The following is a 22,160-nucleotide window of genomic DNA, read 5'->3' as shown; positions in this document are numbered from 1 at the left end:
AGCTCCCTCCGAACTTGGTTCTGGTATTAATCTCAAAATGAGCAATACTTCTTGCAAGGATTGAATGTTTAGCCTTGTGAATACAATGCTATCCTGACATCTGTGTTACGGGTGCTTCCCTTTGGCTTTTATCCAAAACAGATTGTTGTTTCCAGTTTGGAGAAATTTTATATTCAGATAATACTTATGTTAAGATCTACATGAAGTCTGCCAATAGATAAAAGATCTTCCCCTCAAAAAGTCATCTTTAGTAGGACCCTATTAGATCATCAGGGGCTTAATTCCTGTCTCTTGACTGCACGGATTAGCCAGATTAGTCCCGGGGGGGGGGAAAAAAATCATACCACTATGGATGTTGAATATGTTCCAGAGCAAGCTGTTACAATGTAGTTCTATGTTTTATCTTGGTTTTTATCATAACTGAGATTAAGTTAATATGTATGCAGCATCAGATGCATTTGCTCATGCAATACAGTAATTCATCACTGATTGTGTAATTTAACTTTTTAAAAACAAGTGTACAAATTACTGTCAGCGTTGAGCCTAACATCAGCATTATTTGAGCATCATGGTGTAGATTGATCAGAAGTGTACACTTGGTTTATCCTTGGTCTCAAATTGCTGTTAAGGTCGAAGACATTTGTGTGCACAAACACCCCGAACTGATTTGTTAAGGTAGTTTAGCTTGTTCTGGGAATAATTGCTCATTTAAGGGGGAAAGCATGCAAAATTGTAATGGCCATGCATCGTGCATTGAGTATATTTCTACCATCCATATGAATCAAGGCTGCAGCTGAGCCAGCATATCACTTGTCGGGATTGAGATAGGGACTGCTGCTTTTTGGAGGACACACCACAATGCATAAGGTTTCAGTGCACCCCAGTACACGCTCGTCTTTATCCAGCAATTTAAGAGCAGAGAACGCCTGCCAGAGGTGTCAGATAGCAGCAACGACATACTATCTGGACCTGCTGCTGTGCTACCTATTGGGTATATCATCCCAGACATTGTTACCTGTGACTGACTGAACATCAGTGCCTTCGGATGTTGAGACTAAGCAGCGAGGCAGTTATAGAGCTGTGCCATCTTCTGCAAGAAAACTTCAAGACAAGATCTGGAATCAAGATAGTGCTGCCAGTGGCAGTCCAGGTCGTCATGGCCATCAATTTTTACATGTCCAGCTCCTTCCAGACTAGCACTGGTGACATCTGCAGTGTCATCTAGTTCATTGTCAATTGATGCCTTAAGGACGTGACAGATGCATTATTTAGTTCAGCCAATAACTTTCTCAAATTTGCTGCCCAGTCTACCAGGTTGCTGCTTTTCCAAGTCGGCAGGGGATGATCGATTCATCCATGCAACCAGTTGGGACCTTGTCTATAATCCTGTCTCCAGAGGAACAAGAAACCATTCTGATGCATCAATGTGTGAATAAAGGTCAATGTCTGCTTTCCCAACAGCCTCCACAATGCTTTTATTTTATGCCAATCATATGTCTCAGCCTCTTTTGAAGGGGATTGAAGAGAGAAAGGGTGGCTCCTGGTAGATCACAGCTTACTCTCTTCAGCACTAGCCAAAGGCCATCCATGGACAGAAGCAAAGGCCAGATACAAGGCCCATGCATAAATAACACAGGACAATGTTCAAAAATATCTGATCAATAGCCTCAGATTGACACACAATGTACATTTGCTTACGTAACAGTCACTGCACTTCAACATATTTCATTGCATGTGAAACGCTTTGAAATGTTTGAGACACATGATAAGCTGCAAAATAAATGCAAATCTTTTTTTCAATTTTTATAATTGCTCTTGTACGTCAGAAAATGGCTAACCAAATGCTGCTGCTTTAAGATGGTGCTTTGATCCTCGCCCACACTTAATCTCTCATCTTCAATTAATCATGGACCCTTCCAAGGATAGTAGCATAAAATAGCACTGAACAAACCCCAGATGAATAGTTCCATTATTGTATCAGAGACAGTGGTAACTTCTAATTTTGAGAATCTTGTGCAGTACTGCAAATCTTTGTGTGACGTGGGTGGGGGAGATTTTCAAGGCAAGTTAGTTTGCGTGCTGTTTCAACTTTGATCCATATTCACAAATACTAACTTTTGATTTTATTTCCTATTTTTATGGTAATTTAGTTAACATTCACAATTTTTGGTCACCTATCCATAATTTTTTTATATGACCCACAGATATTTTAAATCCTCTAAGACATTTTAAAAGCAACCAGATTCCTGATTTGCTGAGCTGTTATTTAGTGACAGCCTTTAGTTACTGGACATTAAAAATAATGCAGGTTTTTTTTCAAGTGTTGAAACTGATGTATAAGCTCATTAGGAAAGTGTTGTTCTCCTGACCAAGTTTGCTAATCAAGGTTGAATCTACAAGGTTTCTTTCATCCTGAGTGAATCACTAAGGCTGTCTTTTTTGAGAAGCAACCAGCAAACTAGACTGAATCATCATTCCTAAAACGAGAGCTTGACTCTGACCCTTAATCCATAGTGGTTTATGAGTGATGTCAGATTTTGGTCAGAAACAGTGGAATTTCTGCTATTGTCCTGAGCTTTCTTTCCGATATATACTGTTACTGACAAAACCTTTCAAGTGTTGGATCGGTTGCTATGTCAGTTTTCCAGGAATCTTATACAGAACAAATTAGGATTGAAGTACACTGGAAGCTCTGCACAACTGTGTGTAGTGCAGGTTCCAGATATAGAAGTTTAAAAATGTTCAAACGTCAAAAAAAATGCATCACACAACAAAAAAAAATCTATAAATTAAAACTTTGCATTGCGACCTGCAGTCTCTTAAAACCTAAAGAACATTCTTCTGACCCTAATATATTTGTTCAGTGACATTTGAGCAGGCTGTGAATTCCATTTTTACCTTGCCAGCTGATTCCTTAGATGCCTTTAATTAATCAGTCTTGTATTATGTACTGTGTTTACACAGTATATAATTACTAACTTTGCAAAATGTTGATAATGAGAAAGCAAACCCCAGAAAATCAGCTGTGAATGTGATGCTTTACATGATCTAATTACAGCTAATGGTCATTTATCGTTGGTACAAACAAAAAGGAGGAGAGTTTTGTGGGTACCAGTGGGATTTAAAAAGCTTATTTAGTGCAAAGTGTCTCTGACTCAGTACTATCCCAAACTGTCCCAGAGACAACCCACTGAACCAGGCACTATTTAAAAAAAAAAGCCATCATTATACACTTTCATGTTTAAATTTTGATGAACGGTTACATTCAAAATGTTAACTTGTCTTTTCTCCTTTGCAGATGCTTACTAATCTGTATTTCTAGTTTTTTCTTCTTTTCATTTAATAAAATCTAATTATTATGTGCTCTTTTCCAAACACAAGTTGCAGTTCTATATTTTATGTTACTGGTATATTCAACTTTTCAGTTACCCAATTTAAAAACTTTTAATAAAGGCAGCTCATTGGAAGGAGACAAAGTTAATTAAACCACAACTCTATGCAACTGCAATTAGTCATCGAAATCCACCCTATCAGGATATAGAAATTGAGGAATTTGCACTAATTGCAAATATCTGTATTCATCAGAGAGTGACACATACTGCCCAAATTTCCTGATTGCACTTGGGCAGAAATTACATCGAAATTTACACACACTTCTCTGCTGATTTTGCCAGCGGGAACTTGTGCCAAAATTTTCTGCAGAGCTTATTTGCCTATGCTGGAACATAAAAACCGATGTAAATATAGCGCCTCCACTAGAATAACAGCAAATGACTACTGTCGTCTTCCATGGCGCATTACTGTCAGAACTTCTGACCTTCGCTGCTCCTCCTCCTCCTCTTCCATTATTATGCAGAACAGGAGTATGCCCATTGGGAAGGCCATTCGAGCTCCTGAGCCCTTCTGAATGCATTCGGAGGTGGAGGTAGGGGTCCAAAACATTTTGGGTGCAATGAAACTGACAGCACTTTGGCTAAGTATATAGTACAGATGTCAGTCGAATTTTTTTTTCAAACATCAGAAAGATCAGTATCAAACTCCAGATATCTTGGTTATGCCAAAATCAGGTGACTTCAGGCCGTGCTGCACTTAAATATTTGAACGTAAACCCAAGCCAGCGCATTGTTCATGTAAATCCAGGAAACTTGTGTGACTTGGTCTTTGCATGGGGTTGCGGCTACATAAAAAGTGGCAGAGGGTTTCGGCGGATGTATCTCGGAAACAACACAAGTGACCAAGGAAATTTACATGCACCGATATTTCAGTGCAAATCAATAATGCCCAAATTCCTTGGGGTGGTGGGGATGGTACAATGCCACTCTTATGCCCTAGCTATGCCAAAATTTTCTGGATAAATGCATGTGGTTTCATCTATTTCTGCCTTTTCCACTGGGCAAGTCCTGTGTTTTTATATTCTTTTGCAATGATCATTTAAATTTTTTAAATCTTGACCGATTTTGTGAAGGTACCTACACAGAATTTAAAATATCCTTTCACAGTTGTATTGGGCTAGGAAGAGACAGCGATACAAGGAAACTATTTGCACTGTGTAACAAAGATGTCTTTTATTGGATCTCATGTTGGAAGACCTCAGTCATACAAGTGAGTGGTCAGCTACAACGGTCATGTATATGTGTGATAATTAAGACTGTACCTTTGTCATGGGATCATGGAGCCCATGATTTTCCCTTTCTCCCATGATTGTCATTCTCTTCCAAAAACCATCTCAGTATCATAAGAACAAACATAAGAAATAGAAGCAGGAGTAGGACATACAGCCCCTCGAGCCTGCTCCACCATCCAGTGACATCATGGCTGATCTTCGATCTTCGACCTCAACTCCACTTTCCTGCCCGATCCCCATATCCCTTGATTCTCCTAGAGTCCAAAAATCTATCTATCTTAGTCTTGAATATATTGAACGACTGAACATCCACAGCCCTCGGGTAGAGAATTCCGAATATTCACGACCCTCTGAGTGAAGAAATTTCTCCTCATTCTCAGTCCGAAATGTCCAACCCCTTATCCTGAGACTGTCCCCGAGGTCTAGACTCTCCAGCCAGGGGAAACATCCTCTCAGCATCTACCCTGTCAAGCCCTCTTAGAATCTTATATTTCAATGAGATCACCTCTCACTCTTCTAAACTCCAGAGAGTATAAGCCCATTCTACTCAATCTTTCTTAATAGGACAACCCTCTCATCCCAGGAATCAATCCAATGAACCTTTGTTGCACCACCTCTGAGGAAAGTGTATCCTTCCTTAGGGAAGGAGACCAAAACTGCACACACTCCTCCACGTGTGGTCTCGCCAAAGCACTGTCCATTTGCAGCAAGACTTCCTTACTCTTGTACTCCAACCCCCTTAGAATGAAGGCCAACATACCATTTGCCTTCCTAATTGCTTGTTGTACCTGCATGTTAACATTCGGTGATCATGCGGTACATGTGAAATAGGCTCCTTCTGTTGCATACAAGGGCCACCATAACTCGCACACGGATTTGCATTTGTTTGGAATGCATTTATAATTTGAACCCACTCCGAATTTCTACATTCAATCTATGTACATAGTACTTTTTAATATGAATTACAAAAGCCCAACTGAGTGCAACAAATGGGAAGTGCTCAGTTCTTCAAATCTCAGCCAACACTTGAACAGCTGATCTGCCAGCTGGAAATTTACAAGCGAAGCGCCTCTCATTCGTAGTGCTCAGATGGGGTTTGCAATTCAAAATAAGGACTACTGTGTACATGGATTGAATGTAAAGCAGACCCAAATAATAAATACTCCCCAAACAATTCATTTCAAATTCAAATCGATGTCGGAATTGTTGCACCCATTGTGTGCAGCAGATGGAGCTTTTTTCAGACAGCAAGCATAACCAGCATCGACAATGGGAACACACATAATGAATCTGCAACAATACCAAGAATTAAAGCCAGCTTTAATCAAGGGTCCACACCTGAAACGTTAACTCACGTGTTCCCTCCACAGATGCTGACTAACCTGCTTAATATTTCCAGTAATTTCTGTTTCAACTAAAGCCACTTTACACCCTTCCTCCCCCAACCCCTTCCCCTGGCTTAAGCTGGGACCTGTGTGGGATATGACTCAAACTGCCCCCCACCACAAGCAGGTCTCCCAATTCACAGGGCTGCTGAACCCTATTGTTACTGATTCTAGCCCAGTCTGAAACACCAAGTGGAACATCCCTAGATCACTTGTTCACCCAACACGTGACACCATTTCCAACAACCCTGTTCCCCAACTCCCAAATGCAAATGCTGGTGGGTGAGGATGCAAGACATGCTGCCCACACATGCAGTGGCCTCAGCACACCCAGTGAGAACAGTACCACAAAATGTGTCTGACAGTTCATGAGGATTCTGTGGTTTCTGTGATTCATTTTTTTTAACCTCGATTTAATCTAAATTTTCCCCCAAAATTTACAATATTTTCATTCTACTGATAACTGATACTGAGGGCGAAGTGGGCAACCCAGGCACGAATGGAAGAACGAAGTATGACCACACCACTGGGGAGTTCATGCTGGTGGGGCTTTGGATAGAATAATACTGCTTTTATGTGGAGCTAATAGTGAGTCTTAGGCAGCCGGCAGCAACCTCACCATAAACTTACCAGATTTACGAATGATGTGGAGATGCCGGTGATGGACTGGGGTGGACAAATGTAAGGAGTCGTACAACACCAGGTTATAGTCCAACAGCTTTATTTGAAATCACAAGCTTTCGGAGCTTTGCTCCTACGTCAGGTGAGGAAGGAGCAAAGCTCACCTGACGAAGGAGCAAAGCTCCGAAAGCTTGTGATTTCAAATAAAGCTGTTGGACTGCAACCTGGTGTTGTACGACTCCTTACAGATTTACTAAGGTTGACACCAGGAAGGGAAGTTTTTACTGCATCTTCCTGACTGCTGCTGGTCAGTGAAACTGGTGATCAGGACTTGGTATGTGCGTCCTTCTCTTGACATCATGACATGGTGTGACGACATCAGCACACTTTAGTGTGAGTTCTCATTTGCTGTCACTTGTGGCTCAGTTTACTGAGCTCAAAATTTTAATCTTGCATTGAACTGGGCAAAATAAAATGATTGGAGAGCCTGCCAAAATTCTGATGCTGTGGAATTTAATCTTGCTGCAGATAATTTTAATAAAAGGCTATGTCCCATGAAAAATGTGGCAGATAATTGGAATGTGGTTAATTGAGGTTCTGCTATAATTGGGAAAATTAATATTTCCATTGATCAATAAAGTTAAGTAATCTGAGAAATGGGGGTTAAAAAAACAAAAGCCATAATAGAATCAGAATAATGGAAAGGGAGAAAACATAAACAAAAATAGAAAGGAAGTATTGATAGAATGGTCTGTAATCTGCTTAAAAGAATGTTGACTGAGATGAATTTTACATTAAGCACTGGAGAGAAAGATTAACGAAATTAGAGAAACGAAGAAGCTCTGAATAGCCAAGACATTGAGAGCCACGCCCAAGGAAAAGACGAGAAGAGCATCACCCAAAACAACAATTTGCCTGTTTTTTGCACAGATGCTGACTGACCTGTGTTTCCAACATGTTCAGTTTTTTTGCTTTTTGAAAGGAATCATATATTAACATGAATTCCAGCATTAACTCAAGGGCCATTGTTACTTATTTGGGAATTTTCAGACAATGTAAGTTCTTCACGTGGCAGAGTCCGAGGGTAAACTGGCTTTAACGCCTCTGTTGCTGAGCTGCTAGGCAAACTGTGCGTCAAGAAATCGTAATTCTGAGAGATAGGTGTCCTCTGATCCCTATTTTTAGCAACATTCTAAGCGTTTTCTTTTCGAACTCTTATGACATGGCTAGTCACGAGCACAGGAAATGTTCCTGTTGATCACAATGTGGCACCTCAGTCTCCAAACTGAAAAAAGACGTCTCCTGCTGTGCTGTGAATGTTCCAGTAATTTTATTTTTTTTACTGTTGGTCTTTGATTTTAAATTTTGTAAATGGCACTAAGTTTCTGATCGCATTCTTGATTTCTCATTACCAACCTGGCAAATTGGCCCTTTACAGGCTCTCTTAAAATTGTCAGGAACCTTCAGCCATGTAGAATAAACAATATCTCACTAATGACTGGTGAGATGTTCTGCAGACTGATTCGAGATACTGGTTCTCTAGCTCTCACCAACAGTGCTTGGGGTGAGTCTTTCGGGTTTTTATGCTCGTGAAATAACACAAGTGAAGTTGTCAGTATGTATATTTTCTAGAATAATTAGAATATTATGAATCACATAATCCCCTCCCCACCCCAAGCAATATGTTGCAGCATCTGTTCCTTTTCCCCTCCCACCAGGCACTTCTTTCATTGAGATATCTAATTAAGCAGGTTCAGAGGACCGATCCATTCAGTGACATGTCTAATTAGGGTCAGAGTACGAAACTGCAGAGGGAGAAGGAGCTTGATGAAACGATACTTTCTGTCATGGTTTTGCTTTAGGAAATGTTTGGATTTATATTCTTTCTGACAATGAACATCTTGTGCTGTGGTGGTACACAACCAAGCCTGGGAATTATGCTGTGCAATAAGATTGTATGAAAACGTAACGTCTTCAGATCAAATAGTAGCCAAAATAATTTGAACAGAATGGCTAACCTTTTTTTAAAAAAGTTTCAAATAAACCGATTAATGCCTCCGTTAAAACAGAGTGAAATTTAGGGTAGGCGGGTTAAAATAAACTTAATGTTTAGGTGAAATTAACCTGAAATGTAATAAAATAAAAATTTTACCTGACATGGTTACTTGATCCAGGGCATAAAATGTCACTAATGGTAAAACAATATTTACCTGCAGTGTTAAAGAGAGAAACTTAGAGGGGAGATGGAACTTGAGGAGATGCAGTATTGGGAGGATAGAAAGTTAAGTATACATACCTAGCACTTAAATGTACTACCCAAGCATGACAAATTGTGACACAGGAAGTAAGTGTGACAAAAAGAAAATATGCATAGACTTTCGATAGTTACAGAAGGAATATTCCTTCTGTTACTATCCATTAAATTAACGGTGTCGTCTAGATCTACAGAGTTTAGGAGATTACAGCTGGACATATACATTCAGAAGTCTGTTTTCAGTTCAGAGACTATGGGGCTAATTTTCAACTGCCAGCTGCCTCATTTACAAATCATCGGGCAGTTGGGTAAGGACGTCAAGGGATATGGAACAAAGACGGGTAAATGGATCAGCTATGATCTAATTGAATGGCGGAACAAGCTCCATGGGGCTAAATGTCCTACCGATGTTCCCCACATACTCTTTGCAACAAGGTCACTGGACAGTAATCAGGACTGGCAACGAGTCAGTTTTCACTTCCCAATCCTCAGGAAGTTGAGGCCATTTGTAGCATCCCCATTGCTGCTGATCAACTGTCTCCATATCAATCAAAACTCTGATCATCTTGGTCTGTACTGCTCAATATGAAAGCCACAGTGCATTTATCCATTAAATCAGAAACAGAGATACAGAGGGAGGCCTTCAGTGCTGAAACTTCAAGTGTGCAATAACTAAGGTCATTTTCTGTTAAATGCAGCTTCTGTGATTCGTAGCTTTTTCTTTTCTGTTTTGTTTACAAATCATGTGGCAGCCTGGCACGTTAAAATTAATAAAACTGATGAAGGCCCAGGAGCAAGAAATGACTTCCTTCCAACTCGATGACTGTCCAAATCCTGTGATCACTTTTCTTCTCTCTTGGTGTGTTGTGGGTAGGAAGTAGCGGAGAAAATTGATCTTGATTGATTTCATCAACTACAAATAAATCTTCTGTTGCCAAAATAACTCTGTGAAGACAGGTAAAAGTTAAAAAGGAAATGAAATGAAGCACTACGTGGAGAAGCCAGAGAACTCTTCCACTTGCCTGCAAGATGGTGACTTAGTTTGGGGTATAGTTCCACATACAGGGACAACCCACCAGCATTTCACCCATTCTTCACCAGTGAGTATTGCTGGATTTCTCGACCGCCAAACCCGTCTGCCCAAACCTGACCATATCCTTACTCAGTGTCCATACTTATGTACTTGTGAGCAGAGTCACACTGGATAGCAATCAGGAGTGATTAGTTTATTCTCACTCACTGGCTCAGGACACTGAAGACAATCAGACTGTTAAACTTGCTAAGAATTCTCAGCTTAGCACAGAGGCTTTTATCCCATTTAAAACCATGGAGATCAACAACCAAGTGCCATAATGAGTGGGGTTTACACGGTCACTGTCAGTCTGTCTTTCTCATATTCTATTTCTCGCTCTATTGAACTGCACTGACTGAGAGGAGCATGTGCTGTCTGTGAAGAGATTACAGAAAGAATTGAAGCATTTATTTTAAAACAAAATATAACAAGCACAGCTTTTGAAAATGAGCCACAATATGCACTGGGTGGACATGTGAACTGAAGCCAAGGAAATTAATTATTCCTCTGTTTCCCATCATGACCAGTGGAAGATTTGATCATCTGTCTAAACTAACTTTCAATCCCAGATTTTTATCTAGCTTTTTTTTTTGAAGAAATTAATTGATACAGAATCAACTGGTTTGGTTGAGAGTCTTCCACAAGTGCAAAAAATAATCTAATTTCAGTTCCCTTTTAAGGCCTGTTAATCAAATTGTGCCCTTCAGTTCAATACCCCAATTCTTTGTCAAATAATTTGTTCAAAAAGCATTTTGAAGACTTGGATCATGTTGCTTTGTGTTCTTGTCTCCAGTGAGAACAAATTGAGTTTTGCAAATCTATCTTCATAATGGAACTGTAAGTTCTCGAATCGGCCCTGTTACACTTACATGCACCTTTTGCAGTGCATCAGTATCTTTTTGAAAGAAAGGTGCTCCAAATGGCATGCAGTGTTATAAATGTAATTTTACAAGTCACCGAACTGAGGCTCTCATAACTCTTGGACTCACGGTTGAATCCCTTTGATTGCATCATAGTGTCGATTTTAGGTTTGTGGATAACAGCTTCAAATAGATTAGAAGCTTTCAACAAATGGTCAGTAACTGTACTCAAATCTTTTTTTTCCACCTTTGCTGATCAACAGTCCATTATGGTGCCACTGCAGGTTTCATATTTTCTGATCCATTGTGCTTTACCTTGCATTTACCAGAAATTGAAGTCTACAAATAGGCTCAAACACTTTATAGGGAACAAATTCTGTGGTGCTGTTGTGTGGGCTAAGTGTGGTAAGGCAGAACTTACGCCCAACAGTTTGACCCACCGCTGACCTCCATCCCAAATCCCAGTTCCATTGTCGCTTAAATAATACAAACAGATGTTTCAAGCAGCCCGACCCATGGTGGCAGCGAACCTTGGAGCCTGTTGCTCCGAGAGAGGGAGAAAGAGTTCTGGATTTGGTCCAGCCAAAAGTCAGCAGTTTTTTTTTAAAGTTTCTCTCTAGAATGGCAAGGCCACTCTGCAATGGTTGTGGTTTGGATTAATGATAGACGGTTAGCTCTTGTGGCCTTCATTAGGCTCCGAATGGGACCTAAGCATGCTGTTGGCACGCATAGGCTCTGTCGGGGCTAGCAGAATTCCGGGGGTTGCCCATGCAAGCCTCAGACAAAGTAGTGCAATGATATAAGCCCCCAAAGTAGACCAATTATGTAAGTGATATGGGCAGAACAAAGTCCTGCCTGACCTCAAAATGGAATTCGCTGATGAATGCAAAAAAGGCAGAAATCTAATGGATTGACATTCCACCCAGAATTGCATAATTTCAAAGCTTACTTATCTTCGTTATATTTCCAATCTGGTCATAGAACCTTTTATCATCAGAAAATGTTATAGCATTATATGAAATATCCTCTTACAAATCACTTCATTAGTGTGACCAGCAGGGATGGTGGGGGTGGGGGGTGGGGATCTGGAACAGACCCCTGTCTGCTCATTATTGTCCTTCAGGTAGAATTTTATCCCTTGATCATCACCTCTTTCCACAGCCAAGCCAATTTTCAGCCCAACCAGCTAATTTGGCATTAATCACGTGAGCCGTAACTAACTTTAACTTGTACTTTATCAAATTCCTTCTAAAAATCCAAGTAAATTATGACCCCACTATTCCTCTCCTGTGTAGCTGAGGGAATATTTTTTTTCTGGGAGAAGAGAAGAGAAAAAAGGTATTGAGATCTGTGACATTCTGTCTCCAACCCATATACATTGCCCCAAGATTTCCAGGACTTACCCCACGGACAGAGGGCGGGGGGGGGGGGGGGGGTGCATGGCACATGGAGTGCCTGCACCTCCAATGGGCACAAGCAGATGGCAGGAAATAAGGCGTGAGGGAGTGTTCCTGCCCTCCAGCCGCAATTTCCTCAACTTTTGTTGGAAGGGTTCCCAAATGTAGATGGGTCAAAAGTTATTGCTAGCCCTTACTCATGGCCCTGTCTCAAATTTGTAACCTGCTGTGTCCTGCACAACTTCACCATCCAAAAAGGCTTGGACTTGGACATCCCTGGCTATGGGTGCTTTAAAGGCAGAAGTACATGGAGGAGAGCATCAGGGTGGCTGTCACTCAGAGGACTATCAGTGCTTGCTGCAAGGGGAATCAGAGTGAAAGTCTTCTCATCTGTTTAATGCAGTCTAACTTTCTCCCCCACCTTCAAAAACAGGAATAATCCTTCAATCTTGTGCCCCTCCTAGAATATCACAACACATTAGACCTTTTTACCCAACATGACTCTGCCAATAATAATCACCTGATTAAATGCCAACATAAAATAAGATCACCCTTTCTTGTAAGACTCGAATCTTCATGAGGAACAAAGCACATCAGAAGTGCACCTACTTCCTTTTAAAACAACAAACTCCCAGTTGAACAAAAGCTGACCTACTCATTCCTAATACCATGCTTCCCCTATTCTAGTCCTTCTCCTAGGTACAATCTGAGAGCCAGTATCACAAGAGGGAGTCGGCTGCTCCTGTGCTACAAAAGGCTCATGTGACTGAGGTGGCTTGCCTCTGATAGAACCTTGCTCCTGGGATGGGGTTGCTGGTGGCTGCATCTCTGCAGCTTGTGCCTGAGCAGCCTGTTGTCTCCTATGTGTCACTGATGTGATGCTCTGTGGGTGAAGACTGGACACCTGGCTTGTGCTGCTATTCTGAGAAATGGCAGATTCTGCCGAGTCACTTCTATTTGTTGCCATTCCATTGGGCCCTGGGTCTGAGTTCAAAGTGACCAGTGGGGAGCCTGGTCTGAAGCCACCAATCAGATCCTGGAAGCGTTGATGTACAGCAGGCCGCATCATGGCCTCCAGGGTCTGGAAGCCAGTACATAGGTTGCTGTCTATTTTCTCCCCTACTGCAACCAGTGCTGCAGTCTGTGATTCTTTAGAGAAGGGGGCATTGAATAACCCCTGGCCATTTCTGAGGTGGGGGTAGTCACCGATTCCAGTGAAGCTGCCACATGCTCCATTGATACCTGCAGTGAAGGAAAATCTTTCTTGATGTTGCTGCGAGTGAGGTCTGTAGACTCACATACTCGGAAACTGATCTCTGAGCCTGCGCATCGGTGTGATGTTCCTCAAATATCCTTTTTGTAAGGCAAGTAAGTACCCATGAGCTCTGGGTCTCTTGACTCCAAAACAATGAGCAGACTTCTCTTTTGGCTTCTGCTGGGAAGTTGGCACACCCTCACCCATTTACAGTCTTCTGGCTCCCTTGTGCTCTGTGAATCATCCCTTGCCAAATCCTCACTAACATTATCTACTTCCCCCTGTGTGAAAGTGTCTGAGCAGGTGCATGGGACTGAAAATAAAATCAAGTGATGCTTCAGCACCACCACTGGTCAGAGGATGTAATTGCAATGTGATAAATTTATATGAACAGTTTCCTTTATAATTGGGACATAGGAATTTATAATAGAAATGTAAAAAAAGGACAGAATATATGACTTCAAAATTACACCTGTATGTCCTGGCCCAATTTTCCCCTGCCCTCCAATCCCATTTCACCCAAGACTATATTTGATGTTGACTCGCTGATGGTAACACCATGAGAGATTGACTAGTATCTTATTAAAAATGTAATGTCTGCATGCCTTCAATTATCAATATGTTCAATTATCCCTTGTTCTTTAACCCCGCTTAACTTGAAGACTACTGTTCATGCGACATGAGATATTGACTAGTGATATATTAAAAATCTTACATCTACGCACACTTCCATTATAAATTCCTATGTCCACATTTATTGTGGAAACTGTATGTTAACTTGTCTTAGTGTAAATACACCCTTGCATCAATGGTGGTGCTGTAATATCTCAGCTCCTGAGCTGCTACTATAAGACAAACTCCAATCTTCAACCAGCTCTACTTTTCTGCTTCCCAAATTGCTGTAACTTCTTCCATTTAACCATTATAATGTTTGTTTAACTTTTAAAATGTGTAATGAATTACATCCCTGAACCCTGGTCAAATTCTACCCCGCCCTCTCACCCCACTTCACCTGAAGATTACATTTGGTTTTCATTCCCTGTGTGCATTGCCATAGGAGAATAACTACATAAGAGATATTCTTAGCCAACAGCAATATATTTTAAAATACTTTGGACAATATGCCTGTGTCCTTTCTCTCACCGGCAATGAGAACAACCAGGTCTTAGTGAATCCTGGCAAGTTTATTTTCAGGTTGCAGCAGTCTGCATCAGACCCAGACGTCGGGAGCTGGCACCAGTAGCACAGGCCCTGGCGCAATATAAAAGCGGCTTTAAATGTCAGACAGTGGGTGAGATTCCACAAAGGTTGCTCCATTTCCATACACTTTAAACTACTCAAACCCATTTTACAGAAATCAATGTGGATCTATTCGATCACCTGATTTATTATTTTTAGTAACTAAAACCAGTGGGCTGTCTGAATAATTGTAATGAAAAACTAATGGCATCTGTTTTAGAATCTAACTCCTATGAATTGCTTTATTATATCCAGAGCAGCATCGATTCCCTCTTCTCTATTAATAAACAGAAGGGCTTGACAAAGGAGCAGCAAATCTCATCCAATATTCATGACACTGGGGATGCCATTAATGAGGCCATCATAATCTCCTGTGTGTTGTGTCCTCTGGAAGGTCCGAATCGGACTGGTATTTTGCTTTGAATACTAGATGTCACTCGTCTCCTTTTGTGTTGTTCAGTGATAAATGCCAGGTTAACAGTTGTCTATAATGAGTGAGGACTTTGCCAGTACAATGAAGTCTGCATAGAAATCTTAAATCACACTCACCTTTCACACTTCACCCTTTTAATGTTTTTTTTTACTGTAGCTTTAGGTCATAAATGAAAGGCTTTGCTTTGTGATGGGAGAATTTTTTTTTGAATTCAAATTTAAAAGAAAAAAACCACTTCGGATTTAGAAAAACTATACATCAGTTGGAGGCACAGAATTTTGCTTTTGTTGCAAACATTAATGAAAGGTGCAGACCTGTTAGCATGTCTGAAATGTGCACTCCAGGTCTATAGTGGCGTAGGAAAGCTAGCACTCAGCAGCGAGCAGGCTGACTGTTGCTCAGGCAGACCTCCTTCTCCATGACTACTCTTCCGACCTCTGTCTCCATGACAACTCTGCCGAAGTTTCATCTTGGCCTTGCTCTCAACAACAGGGAGCGCAATGCGCACATGGCTATTCTTAACCTGGGCAGCCATTGAAGAGAAGAGCAAGATGATGGGGGACCTTGGAGCCATGGAGCAGGAAAGAAGAGGAATTTTGGCAAATGAAGTGGGAAGCTAAGAGAACTCAGATAGAGCATGCAAGAGAGGCTAATTGGAGGCATCAAGCAGGCAGGAAGAAAAGTCATCTGCCTGCAGAGTCCATATCGTTTTTGAAGTTGCAAAAAATTTAGGATGATAATAAGGGCATTTCAGAGGCATGATGATGGGCAATGTTGAAAATAGAGAAAATCATGTGAAATCAGAGGAGGGGAAAATCTTATTTGAAGCCAAAAAAATGAATGTCCCCTTAACGGTTACCAATAATGAGGTTTCAAATACCAGCCAGCATACATAGGCATAAAAGATTGAGATTACATTCACTTTCCATCCACTGTCCAGGAGAACTTAAGACTTTGTGAGAAAAGGCTCACAACAGCTTTGTACTTGGTACAAAGAACTTGGTGCAGAACAAGAGGAACTGCTCTATTTCACACAAAATAGCAGGGGGTCTGCTACATGGAGAAATAAACGTTATGTGACTCATTGCAGCACAGGAGTGATTTTCAATTCAGGTGGACATTGAGTGGGTGGGGAAATTGTCCCACTCACCTGATGTTGCCAGTGGGAGGCCTGATCGATTTTGATGATGATCAAATTAAGACTGTTTGTTTTTAACCACATATTTTGCACCTCCACTGGCATGCCCCAACAGTCGGCCAACCAAAAGTCAAAATTGACTCCACGCTTTCGAAGAATGCTGGTAGCCACAATAGAACAAGCTTCAGTATTGTTATATTGCCATTTGGTGAAGAAATTTCCCCTTGCCAGTTTTAGCTGTGTTAATGGGCAATGGGTATACATGTTCCTTAAGTGAGTGGCCAGACAAATTGGATCAATCTCCCAATTAATGAGCTTAATTGGTATTTTTGTGACTGCTTCAACAACCTTTTTCTGATGTCACAAACAGGCATTGAGAAACCGATAACCTCCATCTCTTCAAGACCTGTCAGCCCAGGCAGCACAGCAATTTCCTGGTGTCATTACATAATTGCAATAATCACAGATGTGGAAATTTATTCTTAGAAGTTCTTTCTCCTTTTAACGTTCAAAATATTTGTTACTACTCCAGAATTGGAACTTCCAAAGACTTGTTCAGTGGATGTGTTGTAAATGGATCTTCTCTACTTTCTGCAGGCTATGGAAAGCAAGTTGCTGGTCGGGGGCAAGAACATCATGGACCATACCAACGAACAACAAAAAATGCTGGAGCAGAAGAGGCAAGAAATTGCAGAGCAGGTGAACACCTCTTCTGTTGGCTTAATGGTTTGGTAATGTTGAAGTTTTCTCTTACAGTTTTGTTCAATTATCTTCAAGAGTAATGAAGAAATTTTACAAAATCCTTGACAGTGCAGATTATGGTCAAGAATGTGCTTGATGAACCAAACCACATAATATGCTTCTCATACAAATAATGTGAATACCCCTGTATTTAGTCATGATGTACAGATTTGTGAAAATATATTGATTAGCATTTCCAGGGGTATGCTGCAGGTTCCAGTGAAAGTGCCACACACTCCAGTGGTGTCTTCAGTGAAGACAAAGCTTCCCTAATATCGCAAGTGAGAGCTGCAGACTTCAGAGTCTCACCTGTCAGTTGCTGCACGTTGTCAGAGACTGATCTCCGAGTTTACACATAAAGATTTTCAAGAAATATCATACTTATCAGGTAAGTCTCTGAGTTCTGGGCTTCACAACTCCGAAGCCGTAGGTGGCCGTCTCTTCGCCCTCCACTGGGAAGGTGGCATATCCTCACCTACTTGCCCCTCCTCTGGTCCCCTCATGCCCTGTGAATCGCCTGGTATCACATTCTCACTAACACTATCTAATTCCCTTCCGGGTGAAAGTATCTGAGCTGGTGCATAGGAGTGAACAAGCAAGTGATACAGGATGTAAGTTGCAGAGGGTTGGGGCAGAGGAACACCAGGCACAAGGTTTTAGCAGGAGCTCATGGGTGGGCTTGGCTCTGCCGCCTTCTCCTTCATCTCCCTTTTCATCAGAATGCCCCTTATCTTCCTCATCATCCATATAGTTCACAAGGAGGTAGTTGTGTTTCCATTTCTCCTCCTTCTCACCATCATCCTCCTCATCATCTTCCTCTTCTGTACCCACAGTTGCAGTGGTTGATCTGCAGGAAAGGATGGTAGAAACTAAAAATGGGTGACCATTACCCCCATGGGATTACGGAGACAGAGAAGGGGTGAGAGCTTGTGCATGTGTGGTGCTTCAGAGATGCTATGGCGACAGCATCGGTCTTCAGTCACTAACCTGGCGCTGGCAATAGGCCACCGACCTCGCCATCTCCCACAGCAAGAACAGAGTAACTCTCCATGAGCTCCCTGGCCTTCTGTTCATAGGATTTGAGATTGGGAATGCCACTTCATTGTGTGCCAATTCCTCCTGCAACAAGGTTGAGTAAATTAGGGGAAGGTTAGCTATTGAGGAGTGTGCAAAGTTGCGTGAACGAGATGAAGTAAGAGATATAGTGGTATCAGCTTGTTAAGGTGGAGTAAGAGGTTTTAGGGTTGTACATGCAATTAATTGCTGTTAGTGGAGATGGGTAGCCATACTGTGAGATACCAAGTTAGTGCCGCTCCTCTGAACCAGAGTGCATTGTGAAGGGTTAGTTGCACAGTTTTTACCTTCAGAGGATGAGAGTGTTTCTGCCCAGGTCACCCACGGCAGTGTGTGTTAACTTGCTTGTTCTGGTCAGGTCATTGAATGTCTTGCAGCACTGGTCTGTAGTCCTGGGGGTGAGATATTTGCGAGTCAGTGCCAGGGCCACCTCCCCCCAGGTGGCACGAGTGACATTCTGGCAAGTTTGTGGCCACAGACACCGAGCAGTCTTGATCGCCTGATCTCAATTTCTTCGAGGTGGGTTTGCAGGTTCTTCTCTGCCTGTGTGCCATGTCTTGCTGCCTTGATTGGCTGCGTGTGCCAGCTGCTCCTTTTGTAAACATTCATGAAAAATGCCACATTATGACTATATAGCCAAGCACTATTCCTTCCCCACTGTTTCTCTGAGCTGCTGCTGTAGTCTTCATCCTGAAGCTTTTGAAACCATGAAGCCTTTTTGAAAGCTGCATTCTAATTCTCTGATGCAGTCCAGCAAATTACGTCCATTTTAAATGGGAATTACGACAATCACTGCTCCAAAGGAAATGCAAATGAGCTGACCCAGGAAACTGAAGAATATAGCTCTCCGTGTGATCGGCAGGTGCAAATCTTTTTCCATTGATGTGAAAATTCTCCCTCAACTTGTTTAGGAAATTGTAAACAATTTTACAACACCAAGTTATAGTCCAGCAATTTTATTTTAAATTCACAAGCTTTTGGAGGCTTCCTCCTTTGTCAGGTGAACGATGTGAAAATTTTCACATCGTTCACCTGACGAAGGAGGAAGCCTCTGAAAGCTTGTGCATTTAAAATAAAATTGCTGGACTATAACTTGGTGTTGTAAAATTGTTGACAATTGTCAACCCCAGTCCATCACCGGCATCTCCACATCTTGTTTAGGAAAGGAGGGAAGTGTTGGAAATTGATAAGGAAATACATCAGTCTCAACTTAGCAAAATCAGAGAGTCAGACAGGTAAAAACATCTGCAACGATAGACCAAATTTCAATCTAATCCACCCCGCAAGAACAGGGTGGATTTGGGTCGGACGCCTGATTTGCACCCTACCCAATTTTATGCTCCATTCGGACAGATTAGGTTAGAATTGGGGCTGATATTTTGAAAGTCCAGTAAATCACAAGAAGGTTTGTCTGGGCAAACCCATTGTATTTTGGATAAGTAAAAGGAGAATTGGAAGGGTCAGAGGAAAACAGAATAGGACAAAGAGATCAAAACAATTTTTTTTCGTTTCATGTGGGAAATGGACACATTGCTGTAGACCAGTGAAGACTGTGGACCAATTGCAGATCCAAAGTGGGAATATATAATGTTAGAAACAAAACCAAATAATTAAATGTATATTAAGCACAATTCAACTGGACAGAATATTTCCTAGGATTCCTTGAGTGCCGAAATAAGCATGTCTTTAGTTAATGGGACAGATTTTTCAACTGCAGAAGGTGCATGAGTGCCAGGAAATCTGTCAGGTAAAAACTGTACAACTAACCCATTAGATGTGTAAGAGCTTAATTTTAAAAGCTACTGGTCCCAAGCACACTCTCCATCTATTTCGAATGTGTATTGTGCCCACCCATCTGGAGTGGGCCAAAAAGGGCAGCTCCATGTACAAAGGAGCTCTTAAAGCGGCAGAGGTTTTTTTTGTCTTTTTTAATTTTCCTTTCTGTAGCTTTTGAGTGCTGGCTTTTTTTTGTGGGAGGGTGGAGTTTTTTTTTCCTTAAGGTTTTTTGGCATCAAAACATGAAGCTACTATTTATGTAGAAACAAAAATAGCTGAACATTATCTGCAAAATGTCCAGAATGGTGCATTCACACTCTGCATGGTGTGAAGCGAAAACTGGTCTGAAGGTCCAAACTGACTGAGGTGAGAGAGAGAGAGAGAGACACTCACTCATGCGTAACATGGGATTTAGGCTGTATCATTCGTGAGAAGCAAAACTGCTCACACGTGATGCAGTTGTAGCATCAAACACAAGATTGTGTGGTTCTGTGGTATGCTTGAGTGAGTGAGAAGGAAGACGAGAGATAGCACGAGCAGATTAGTACTAGCCTGAACTTGGACGATGCCTCTGGCTTCACCTTTCCTTACTTTCTCAATGCTCTATGGCAAGCATGTCCACCATGACCTCGTATGAGTTTATAGTTTCTCGAACTCCTCCATTTTGGGTTTGTACCTTTTGTACTAGGCGTGATCTTGCTATGCAAGCAGAGAACTAGTCTTGAGATGTTGGCAGTTGAAGGAGTATAGAGTGACAGAAATAAAAACAGAAAATGCTAGAAATAAACAGCACATCAATCAGCATCTGTAACAACAACTTGCTCGAGTCTATTATAAAAGATGTGATAACAGAACACTTGGAAGGCATTAGCGGGATCAGACAAAGTCAGCACGGGTTTATGAAAGGGAAATCATGCTTAACAAATCTACTGGAGTTTTTTGAGGATGTAACTAGTAGAATAGATAGGGGAGAACCAGTGGATGTGGAGAACTTGAATTTTCAGAAGGCTTTTGATAAGGTCCCACACAAATTAAAGCACAAGGGATTGGGGGGAATATACTGGCATGGATTGAGAATTGGTTATCAGACAGGAAACAGAGAATAGGAATAAACGGGTCTTTTTCCGGGTGGCAGGCGGTGACTAGTTGGGTACCGCAGGGATCAGTGCTTGGGCCCCAGCTATTCACAATATATATCAATGATTTGGATGAGGGAACTAAATATAACATTTCCAAGTTTGCAGACGACACAAAGCTGGGGTGGAATGTGAGCTGTGAGGAGGATGCAAAGAGGCTCCAATGTGATTTAGACAGGTTGGGTGAGTGGCAAGAACATGGCAGATGCAGTATCACGTGGATAAATGTGAGGTTATCCACTTTGGTTGTAAAAACAGAAAGGCAGATTATTATCTGAATGGTGATAGATTGGGAAAAGGGGAGGTGCAACGAGACCTGGGTGTCCTTGTACACCAGTTGCTGAAAGCGAGCATTCAGGTTCAGCAAGCAATTAGGAAAGCAAATGGTATGTTGGCGTTCATTGCAAGAGGATTTGAGTACAGGAACAGAGATGTCTTACTGCAGTTATACAGGGCCTTGGTGAGACCACATCTGGAGTATTGTATGCAGTTTTGGTCTCCTCATCTGAGGAAGGATGTCCTTGCCAAGAAGGGAGTGCAACAAAGGTTTACCAGACTGATTCCTGGGATGGCAGGACTGACTTATGAGGAGAGATTGGGTCGACAAGGCCTATATTCACTAGAGTTTAGAAGAATGAGGGGTGATCTCATCGAAACGTATAAAATTCTAACAGGACGAGACAGACGAGATGCAAGGAGGATGTTCCCGATGGCTGGGGAGTCCAGAACCAGGGGTCACAGTCTCAGGATATGGGGAATGCCATTTAGAACTGAGATGAGGAGAAATTTATTCACTCAGAGGGTGGTGAACCTGTGGAATTCTCCACCACAGAAGGCAGTGCAGTCCAAGTCATTAGATGTATTCAAGAAGGAGATAGATATATTTCTTAATGCTAAAGGGATCAATGGATATGTGGAAAAAGCAGGAACAAGGTACTGAGTTAGACGATCCGCCATACTCATTTTGAATGGTGGAGCAGGCCTAAAGGGCCGAATGGCCTACTCTTGTCCTATTTTTCTATGTTTCATACATAGAAAAATGTCCTAAGATGCTTCTGCAAAGAGAAAAGACAGGCAATGACATTTCAAGTGTGTACCCTTTATCAAACTGATTGCAGATTCTCCGGCCTCTCTCATCTCGTTTTCACCAGGAAT

At 41.6% G+C, this 22,160-nt stretch overlaps 1 protein-coding gene across 3 annotated transcripts in view; it reads left to right on the top strand.

Annotated features, from left to right (window-relative positions):
- The window catches only part of LOC137321769 (kinesin-like protein KIF3C), a 190,276-nt gene that overhangs the window by 103,892 nt on the left and 64,224 nt on the right, over positions 1-22,160 (top strand). For all 3 annotated transcript variants that reach the window (XM_067984426.1, XM_067984424.1, XM_067984425.1), the window contains one exon: positions 16,876-16,977. In XM_067984426.1, the coding sequence (XP_067840527.1) occupies positions 16,876-16,977 (102 nt within the window). The remainder of the gene's footprint in view (positions 1-16,875; positions 16,978-22,160) is intronic.

This window comes from Heptranchias perlo, chromosome 5 (assembly GCF_035084215.1).
Source record: "Heptranchias perlo isolate sHepPer1 chromosome 5, sHepPer1.hap1, whole genome shotgun sequence".
NCBI lineage: Eukaryota > Metazoa > Chordata > Chondrichthyes > Hexanchiformes > Hexanchidae > Heptranchias > Heptranchias perlo.
The sequence above is the reverse complement of the archived record's forward strand: the minus strand, read 5'-3'. Positions and strand labels throughout refer to the sequence as shown.